Below are 11,012 nucleotides of genomic sequence, written 5' to 3'. Positions count from 1 at the left end.
AATCCTACTTATTTTTTTAAATTAATTTTCAAAAGCACTGCCCTTGTTTAAAACAAGTTAATTTCAGAAAAAAATATGTAAAATTTAATTTCCTATCTGGTCTGCGCATGTGCAGACACATGCCGCCACTTTGTTCTGAAGGCGCAGATTGTACGTTATCCACTCGTTAGTAGCTCCTTGAATGCTGTATCCATAGCTCTGCATTTTTGGTAAGTAAGCAATTTATAATCATTGGTGTGTTATATTTTTTACTTGAACAGGTTTCTGTTAACACTAGCCAATGCTATCAGTCTGTGTTTTGATCAATTAACATTTGCTAACGTTAGAGCGACTAGCTTAAGTAACAGATGTATCTTAACATTTTAAGCTAACTTTATAGCTCTCTAGTTAAATGCATGGTGAATTCAGTGTTTGTCTTGTTAGACTTCTTTGTTAGTTAGTGAATAAACAGGTTGACTAATGTTAATTGACAGTTTAATTGTAGCTTCACCTTCCCTGCTGTCTGGGCTTGTAGACTAGCTAGCCTACTTTATTCCTAACTTGCTGTAAGCATGTTTTCTAATCTTGTCAATGTGTTAACATAAAGACAAAATACACCTGTGAAATCATGTTGGTTAAAGGTGTTTAATGTGCCATAACAGCAATCATTTATGCTTCTGCATAATGGCAGCCCTAGGTAGGTGCATGCCTGAATTACCGTTAGCCTAATTCAAAACACAACATGGAGTGGCAGACACAGCAACAGCAATTTCAGGCTAAGAGCAGATTTCATAAAAGCGAAAATAATCATCACATTGTGCTTCATGAGGAAACAATAAATAAAAGTCGTGGGTTTGTGTAGGCAAACCTTGATATTGTGGGTGTTTAATATTAACGTTTAAGTTATACTCAGGTCCTTCCCTTTACCGTTTCTTTGAAGGTATCTATTTTTTTGACACCCGTATTCCGCGAAGACCCGCCCCTACTCTGCCTCTGATTAGCTCCGACTGTGACATCCCTTTTCTTGCCTAAACCTAACCAACCAAAACAACGAAGACAACGAACACTAGCCAATCAGAGGCAGGTCTTCATGGAATAATAAAAAAAAAAAAAAAAAGCTTCTCTTTACTGCGTGGTAGCAGCTAGTCTTGGACTGTTTCTGACTCGCTTAAAACGTAAAGGTGAGGTTGAAAGTATATCCTCCAAAGTAGAGGCATGCAAATGCTTCATAACTACATACCTGCAAACTAGTCGTTTTGAATGGGAAAATGCCATCCATGTGAATCGTGTAGATCTGAAGAGTTTTTATTTTTTTGGGGGGGGTCCGTGCCTTAACAGTTTCGGTGACCTGTCCCCGGCTGGAGCTGTCCCCGGAAATGTCCCCGGTTTTCACTGAGACTGACAGCCCCGAAATTGGAATGAAATAGTCGTGCACCCTACACGCACAGGCTCAAGACAGCCAGAGCAAGCCTCAGAGCTCAGAGATGTTCTAGAATGCCCATTTTACGATGCTAAAATTACTGTTTATTTACATGGAGTCTGGTGGGTTCAGCAAACGCAATTTTGCGGACTTTTTATCTTTAAAAAAAGGATCTTACTCTAACAGAAAGATCAACCTCCTTAGAAATCCTTTCCATAATGTTGTCAGACACTTAGAATATTAATCTGAGCCTGTCAGCGGCAAAACGAGCACTTTTATGAACGTAAAAACAAGCTGGACAACTGACGTCCATTAACTTACATTGTAGCTTGTTTCACCATTTCCGACTGCAGTGATCTTGTTTAATACTAGACCAATCTCAAAGGAAAATATTTCCTCAATAGTTTTAATTGTATCCGATACTCAATGAGCTGCTGCAGAAACAAGCCCAGCGTGAAGCAATAAAGCAAAAGCTGTCAGATAAATGTAGTGCAGTACAACATTTCCCTCTGAGGTGTAGTGGAGTACAAGTATGAAGTAGCAGCAGGGGCGATTCTAGGATCAGACCTTTAGGGGGGCTCAGCCCCTAATGAGAATGGGACACGGATACAGTGCATGCAAAAGTGTTAACCCCATTGCTGTGACAAATTGCAAGAAAATGAACATTGAACTTACATGAAATGTTATCATATTTGCATTCTGCATAAATCTCTGCACACCATTACTCTCTGTGAAATATCTCCCAAACTCTTCACTCAACACATGCATCGGTCCAGGTAATCTGGTTTTGAAATTGCAACAAAATGTCTACATGGTCTCCAGCTTTATAATGTATTCTCATGTAAACTATTTATGTCAGCACAGATATTTTTTGTAAATTGCTTAGCCAGTGTATTCCACCATAATGGTTATTATATTGCCAGATTCCAGACAATCCCACTTACTTATATATATCCCACTTACAAATATAAATATATATTTCTACTGGTATGCTTCCTAGTGACATTAATGCAAAAATATGAAGAAAAAAGTATTCAAGCTGTGTGTGCATGGTTAAAATTCTAAAGTGCAAAATAGTTCAGGCTACAGCACAAATATTTCCATCCATAGATATATGAATAATCAAGTCTAACCTCTGAATTTCTTTTCAAAGTGCACCAGATTGATGCATTTAAACATTAAAATACACAACATTTTCTTACAGGGGAGCATGCCCATGGACCCCCCAGCGGATGTAATTTCTACATGCTCCAAAGTAATTTATAATCGCTCATCAGGGAAATAACACACTTGCAAGAAAATAGTCCAGGAGTAAATAAATAAATACATTGATAAATAAAATAAACTTTCCTGAAAATGAATTACATGTCTGTCTGTCCACTTCCACCCTCTTAATCTGCCATTTGTTGCATTTTTTTTTTATAGTAATAATAAGGTACTATTAAAATGTGGACTTGGACACAAATTAGTTTGTAGTGATCTGATTTGAGTCATGGGCAAGTTTGTAATTACTTTTTTTTCCCTCCACATGCTTACGATTTATCTTTTTAATTCCTGCTCATTTTTATTTTTATTGCAGGTCTTTCTCATATCTGATATATCTGATCTTGGTGTGATGTGGAACAGAACCTAACTCTTTGGGGAGCTCATATTGTTTTGGTAAATGCATTTAACAAACAGCTATACTGATCACAGCAGTACTGTTAAGAATAAATGTTCTGTGTGGTATTAGTTTTTTCTTTATTGGGGGGTGTGGGGGTAATAAAAAGGAATAAGTCATAGAGAAGAGCTATTGCTGAAAAAAGTACAAGTACACACTTAATCTTCTGAGTAAAATTTCTGTTCACTTAATGTGAGATTCATTGGCCCAAACTATGAGTTACATTAAACACATACATTTAGTTTTCTTTACAGTGCATGGCTTTATGTAATCAAAGTTGATGCAGATTATCCTGGTGTGACTGTTAACCACCATCACTAATGTTTGATTTTTGTCCTCTTTTCTCTCTTTGTGGTTTGTCTAGTTTATGTGGCAGTGTAAAGACTGTGGTGCGGAAGTGTCTAGGCGATCAGAAATTCTTAAGCATTACTGACTACAACATAGTCATTTTGGGCGTGGCCATCATATTAAGTGTATATACCCTGATTGTCCAAGTGTATTTAAGACTTGGAATTCACTTTTGACACATTTGTCAAGGAATCACACCAATACCTTAAAGCAGTCTGACATATTTACTGCATTTTCATGTCATTTATGTGGCTGTAGTGAACTTGGAACAGAACATGTTTAAAGGCTGTGAATACAAATCCAATGTATACAGCACCTTCAAGTCGCACAAAAGTCGGAAGCACAGCTTACATTCGTTGGTAGATTTGAAGGATGGTGTAGTCCAAGGAACTGGAGAACCTGATGTTTCAAACAGTGAAGAATTCTGTGATGAAAGTCAGTCTGATGACATTGATTTAGATAAATCAAAGGATCAGCCAGAGATAATAGAACAAAAAATTGCTGCAGTGTTACAGTGTTATTAAAGCTGGAAAATATTTTTCATGTGCCAAGTGCTGCAATTGATGAATTGCTGGAAGAATTTCAATATTTGTTGAGCACAGTATCTTTGTGTAGTACAAGAAATGTGATACATGACACACTTAATAGTTACAAACTGCAAGTTGACCAGTCAGTCATTGAAGAACTTGCATCTGCTCTGTGTACGGCCTGCCTACGGACTACTTTAGACTCGGTTGCTCCTATCAAAAAGAAGATGGCGATGCAAAGGAAACTAGCACCTTGGTATAACTCCCAAACTCGCAAATTAAAACAAATCTCACGAAAACTTGAAAGTAAATGGCGTTCCACCAAACTGGAAGAATCTCGTGTAGATTGGCAAGATAGTCTGAAAAATTATAGGAGGGCCCTCAGAAATGCCAGATCAGACTATTACTCATCATTGATAGAAGAAAATAAGAACAACCCAAGGTTTCTTTTCAGCACTGTTGCCAGGCTGACTGACAGCCACAGCTCTACTGAGCCATCTATTCCTATAGCTCTGAGCAGTGATGACTTCATGACCTTCTTTAATGATGAAATTATAACAATTAGGGATAAAATTCATCACCTTTTGCCCACAGCTTCTAACGGCTCACTATTGGGCGCAGGGGGGCTGGAGAGAATGACAGGACCCGATACATACTTAGACTGCTTTTTTCCTATAGACCTTCAACAATTAATGTTAAAGGTCTCTTCAGCTAAGCCAACTACCTGTCTCCTAGACCCCATTCCAACGAGGCTACTTAAAGAAGTACTACCCGTGGTAAACACCACATTATTAGACACGATCAATATGTCTGTATTAACAGGTTATGTACCGCAGTCATTTAAAGTAGCTGTGATAAAACCTATTCTGAAAAAACCCACCCTCGAACCCGAGGTCTTAGCCAACTATAGACCTATATCTAACCTTCCCTTTCTCTCCAAGATCCTTGAGAAAGTTGTCGCTAATCAGTTATGTGACTTTTTACATAGAAATAGTCTATTTGAGGACTTTCAGTCAGGATTTAGAAAGCATCATAGCACAGAGACGGCACTGGTGAAAATTACTAACGACCTTCCAACTGCTGCTGACAAAGGACTTGTTTCCATACTTGTCTTATTAGATCTTAGTGCTGCATTCAACACTATTGACCATACCATCCTGTTACAGAGACGGGAACATTTAGTTGGCATTAAAGGAATCGCACCAAGCTGGTTTAAGTCCTACTCCTCTGAGCGATCCCAATTTGTTAATATTAACGATAAACCATCCAAATACACCAAAGTTAGCCATGGCGTTCCTCAAAGCTCAGTGCTTGGACCAATTCCTTTCTCCTTGTATATGCTTCCTCTAGGCAATATTATTAGGAAACACTCAATTAACTTTCACTGTTATGCGGACGACACCCAATTATACTATACAATCAAGCCAGACGAAACCAGTCAGTTAGCCAAACTTCAAGCGTGCATTAAAGTTATAAAATCCTGGATGACCTACAATTTTCAATTTGAAGTTATTGTATCTTTAGATAAACTTCGTTATCTAAAGATATAGCTACCCTAGATGGTATTGCCCTGGCCTCCAGTACTACTGCCAGAAATCTAGGAGTTATTTTTGATCAGGATTTATCCTTTAACGCCCACTTAAAACAATCCTCTAGAACAGCCTTTTTCCATCTTCGTAACATTGCCAAAATCAGGAACATCCTGTCTCAAAATGATGCTGAAAAATGTGTCCATGCATTTGTTACTTCCAGGCTGGACTATTGTAATTCTTTACTATCAGGTTGCTCAAATACACTAAGTCCCTTAAGACTCTCCAGCTGATCCAGAATGCTGCAGCGCGTGTTCTGACAAGAACTAAGAAAAGAGATCATATTTCTCCTGTGTTGGCTTCTCTGCATTGGCTTCCCGTAAAATCCAGGATTCAATTTAAAATCCTTCTCCTGACCTACAAAGCTCTAAATAGTCAGGCACCATCATATCTTGAGGAGCTCTTAGTACCTTATTGTCCCACTAGAGCACTGCGCTCCCAGAACTCAGAGCTACTTGTGGTTCCTAGAGTCTCTAAAAGTAGAATGAGAGCCAAAGCCTTCAGCTACCAGGCTCCTCTCATGTGGAACCAGCTCCCAATTTGGGTTCGGGGGTCAGAAACCATTACCACATTTAATAATAAACTGAAAACCATCCTCTTTGATAAAGCTTATAGTTAGGGAGTGAGGAGTTGCAGCGTCCACCTAACCTGCCCCACCTGCTTCTCTTCATAGTCGTCACGTTAGGGAATGAGGAGTTGCAACGTCCGCCTAACCCGGCCCACCTGCTTCTCTTCATTGTCATCAGATTTATCTATCATATAAACAATAATATAGTGAGAGTAGAGGGAGGCAGGCGAGTACAGCCCGTTCCGGTAGGGGAGAGTTCAAGCCCGATCCAGCACCTCTCTTTAGCCTGCCTCTCTTAGTTATGCTATTATAACTCTAGACTGCTGGGGAAGTTCCTTCCTTCCAAGGACACAATGAGCTGCTCTCTCTTCTCTATTTCACTTGTTTCCTTTTGTGTCCATCATAGTCCCAGAAATGCTTGTTACTAACTTGGCTCTGGGGAGTTTACTCCCCGGAGTCCTTATGTTTCTTCTTCACCCAGAATATCACCTTGGAATAGGGTGGCACCAAGACCTGGGTCTTGGGTGCAACTGTCGCTGTGGACCTACTACACCAAGCTACGCTCTCGATTCCCTACAGTATCCGGCTGCATCCTGCTGCGTCCTGCCGCGTCCACCCATGCTCTGCTGTGCCAAACTACACCCCCATAACGCTCTGCTGTGCCCCACTATGACATTAACTACTCGACTACCATTGTGGTCACTGTTCCACTATCTTTATTATGACTATTATTGCCACTGTTCATCACACACCCCAACCGGTGCCGTCCGACACCGCCTACCAAGAGTCTGGGTCTGTCCCAGGTTTCTTCCCTAAAAGGGAGTTTTTCCTTGCCACTGTCGCAATAGCTACTGCTAATGCTTGCTCTTGAGGCAATCACTGTAATAGTTGGGGCTTTGTAAATTACAGAGTGTGGTCTAGACCTACTCTATCTGTAAAGTGTCTCAAGATAACTCTTGTTGTGATTTGATACTGTAAATAAATTGAATTGAATTGTACGTCTAATCCTGTGTATAAGTCAATTGGTAAAGGTTGTCCTTTGGCAACATACTTTAAGCGCAAAAAATACTACAAAGACAATTTTCAAGTTGTGGAACCCATAGAATATATCTTGGATGACAAAACTAAAAGAACGCTGCAGTATGTTCCACTATTAAATCCTCATTCAACATGGTGCCTTGTTGGACCAGTACCCCATGGCAGATTACATGATTGGAGGCCGGCGAATGTTGACACTTAAAAGATTCATACAGATACAAGGTGGTATTATGGTAGTTTGCGTTGTGTTCATACGCTGCATGAGTTGATACACTAATACACTAAATATGGTAACAAGAGGGCTGCCTAACATTTCTTACAGGACTAATTTTGTTTTTAGTAAAGTTAGAAAGAATTTTCTGAGGGAAATTATCCAGTCATCTGACATCTCCCTGTACTAAATTACCCTCATGTTAATGCATGTTAAGGAAAACATTTGTGACTAACATAATACAAATGAATGTTCAAATCTGTCTGTTTAAATATATCATGTTCAAAGGAAGAACTACCACACAACCACAAACAAAGAAAAAATATCTGTGTTTTTCATTCCACACAAATAAAGTTATGGTAAAAATGAAATGTTTACAACTGCAGAATAACATTACAGATTAATATTGTGTGGTAGTATGTTCCTGCTCTAATTCGGTTCATGAACAGTTATACTTAAGTAACAATAGTACCAGATGCTGATTTAACATTTTTTTTGTCTTCTTTAACAATTAGATTGAAGAATGGCACAGCGTCTGAAGTTGAGAGTCATTGTGAACAACGATGACTATCGAAGACTTGATCTCCATTCAGGAATGCCAGAAACTTTGACAGAGTTACACGATACAATTCGCCAAGAATTTGGAATTGAAACAGACTTTCGTATTCAGTTCATGGATCCTGACTTCAATAATGAATTCATGAACATTACATCAGTACAAGACATACAGGACAGAAGTACAATCAAGTTGGTGTACATGGCAACCCTAACTCTAACCCCCATAAATGATGTGGGTTTGAGTCCATCTTCTTTAATGGAGAATGCTCCCAGCACTTCTGGATCATCTGGAGCACCAGTGAACAGCCAAACATCTCCCATTGTTTCCTCATCGGCCTCATTGTCCTCAACAGACTCGGATAACACCAGCATTCTGCCACATTCAGACAATGAATTGAGAGCACGTGCATGGCCCCGTGAATTCCCCATTCCTCGCTTTCCATACAATGTAGAGGTGCAGCTTCAACGTGGAAATGAGCACTTCAGAGAAACTGGCACTCAACTGAAGATCACTCCGGGGTTGAAGTCTGACATCTTACAGAAGCTAGCTGAGCAGATCTTCCAGTATACAGCATATCCACAAAATTACCAAATAGATGAGGTAGCAGGGGCACTCATAAAAAAATTTCCCTGTTTGAAGGAACCATCTGCCACTGGTTACTATGGCTGGATGATTAGCCTAAAATATAAAATGGCTAATTACAGGACGAAGATGCGAAACATTGGCTGTCCAGAAGTGACTGTAAATGCTTTGAAAAACAAACGTAGTGATGAAAGCCTCCCAGCCCAAAACGTAAAGAAGCCTAAAAAGGCTGAAGTCAACTTTTTTCCTTCACACCCTGCTGGCGAACGATGTCAAACAAAGAAACAGTGCACTGTGTATAAAACAGAAGATGTCAAAAACATTCTCCTACAGAAGAAAAGAGGTGGTGCAGGAAAAGCCAGCTGCCGCAGAGTTTAAAGCCAGGTGGCCTGCACTTTTTCATATTGATGAGGTAAGCGCATGCTTGCCTTTTTCCCCCCAGTGTGCTTCTTCGCATTATACAATCTTGGTTTGTAACTGCTGAAACCTAAATAAATTCGGGGGAAAAATTCCCCCCAGTAATTGATAATTTACTAATATAATTAATTTTGACCACTATAACTGTATCTGTCTGCTGTTTGCTGCTGAGAAGGTAGTGTACAGTCACTTTATCAGAGATTGTCTGATGAAAACAGCTTCCTGCTGCTGGAATTGGGGTTTTCACATTACACTTAGACATTTGACCCATTGTAAATTTGAAAAAAAATATTAGCAAGGTTTAAATAAGTTTTGATTTCCATTACCTTTGATTAATAGCAATACATTCAACTAATTATTATCTTGAATAATGAGGTCAAAAGTATCCTTTAATCATACAGTAGCTACAAAATATTACACCAATGGCTGAACACAGTGCTCTTTGTCTTCTGTTATTTTTTTCTTGTGTATAACAGATAAATGCTGAATTCCAGCGCATAACAACAATCCCACCTGAAACAACCTTCATGGTGCAGTTGGACAGCCATTTACCCCAGCTGACATCGGTTTTCCAGACGAAGGGAGGTGTTTCTGGCCAGAAACTAGCCACACATCTGGCAATCTTGCAAGAGGTAAACGTGTATACATTGTAGTAGAAAATATATACACTGTGGAGCAACTTCATGAAATGTACCTGTTTCGTACCATATGGAGCCTTTGAAGACTTCAAGAGCAGCCTTGATTATTTGTAAGGGGCAAGGTTCCTAAGGCCCGGCTCAAGAATAAAGGTGACCAGGCTGCTCTCTGTCTCGGGCCTTCCATGTATGCACATGGATGGGCAGGGAGGTGCTCTCCCTGCCTTATGGCTTTCTACGTAGGCACTTGTCTGATTTTGTTTGTCTTAATTCTGGTTCAACCATATAAAGCACTTTAACTGTGTTTTGAAAAGTGCTGTAGGAATAAAATAAATAAATAGAGACACATTTCTAAGGACTGATGATGCCTTAATGAGGCAATAGTGGCATACAGGTTAGAGAAGCAGGTTTGTGACTGGAAATGTGCCAATTCAATATCCAGGTGGGGAAAGTGAAAGAGTACCACCTGCCTTGAGCAAGACCCTTAATCCTCAGTAGCCTGCAGATCCGACTGGTTGTAAAAGCAGCTTCTAGGTGTTAACTGTGAAGAAGAGAGCATTGCTCTCAGTGAAACTTCCCTGAAGAAGTAGAAGTTACAGTAGTGCTATCGCCCTACACAATCACACCTGACATTTTATCAAAATTAAGTCACAATTCACTAACATTCATTAGCAAAATGGGGCAGTCCATTTACATTTTGTATAATAAAGTCATTGTGTATATATGTTTTTGAGGTTACCACATGTTGGAAATATTCTACAATTTCAAGAATTTTTTTTAAAATAATTGATGTATTTAGGAATATTTTAATAATTGTTATCCTTTTAAACAGGCGACGAGTGATGTCAATCTTAAAAGGACAGCAGTCCTAAAGGCACTTTGCATCTACCTTGGCGAGGATGTTGGACATCTCATTTGGGAGTATAAGGCAAGTCATTGGAATTGCATTTGTCAGTCACATGTACTGTTTTGTATTATAGAAAATGTCACTAACCCACTAGTTATTAGAAGAAAAATGGCTTTCACAATGTGATTTAAAGGGACACTCACCAAAAAACGAAAACAAACCTGATGCATAACAAAATAAGTGTGTTGACACCACAACAATGGCAACTGTAATCCTGTCAATGTCTACATGCTGTCGTGTTTTGGGGTCTAGAGCTATGATGGTGTGGAAGCCTGCTGTTTATTTAAATCAACTACTACAAAACTTGAAAAATGCTCTAGCCACTAAAACGTGTCACTACAGAGGATCATAAGGATCATACTGGTGTTTTTTTATGTTTTAAGCCGTTGATGACAAATATATTAACATTACCGCTGACCATTTGCCAAAGTAATCAATTATTACCTTTTATAAGTAGCCATAAGGTTGAGAATATTTGTATAAAAATCAACAAATTGCTGCACAGTGTTGCTAGCAGGTACCATTTTCTAAACACACCCTGGTGCATTCAAGAACTCTGACGTCCAATAATA

At 39.2% G+C, this 11,012-nt stretch overlaps 1 protein-coding gene across 1 annotated transcript; it reads left to right on the top strand.

Annotated features, from left to right (window-relative positions):
• The first annotated feature begins 7,717 nt into the window (after positions 1–7,717).
• LOC144530708 (uncharacterized) lies at positions 7,718–9,427 on the top strand. Its single transcript, XM_078270409.1, has 2 exons — positions 7,718–8,893; positions 9,375–9,427. The coding sequence occupies exon 1, from the start codon at positions 7,864–7,866 to the stop codon at positions 8,857–8,859; it is 996 nt and encodes a 331-aa protein (XP_078126535.1). The 5' UTR covers positions 7,718–7,863; the 3' UTR covers positions 8,860–8,893; positions 9,375–9,427.
• The last annotated feature ends 1,585 nt before the right edge of the window (positions 9,428–11,012 follow it).

This window comes from Sander vitreus, chromosome 2 (assembly GCF_031162955.1).
Source record: "Sander vitreus isolate 19-12246 chromosome 2, sanVit1, whole genome shotgun sequence".
NCBI classification, from domain to species: domain Eukaryota; kingdom Metazoa; phylum Chordata; class Actinopteri; order Perciformes; family Percidae; genus Sander; species Sander vitreus.
The sequence above is the reverse complement of the archived record's forward strand: the minus strand, read 5'-3'. Positions and strand labels throughout refer to the sequence as shown.

What these genes read in the sequence shown, in the direction of transcription:
- LOC144530708 (XM_078270409.1), top strand. Translation starts at nt 7,864, where the DNA reads ATGGCACAGCGTCTGAAGTTGAGAGTCATTGTGAACAACGATGACTAT.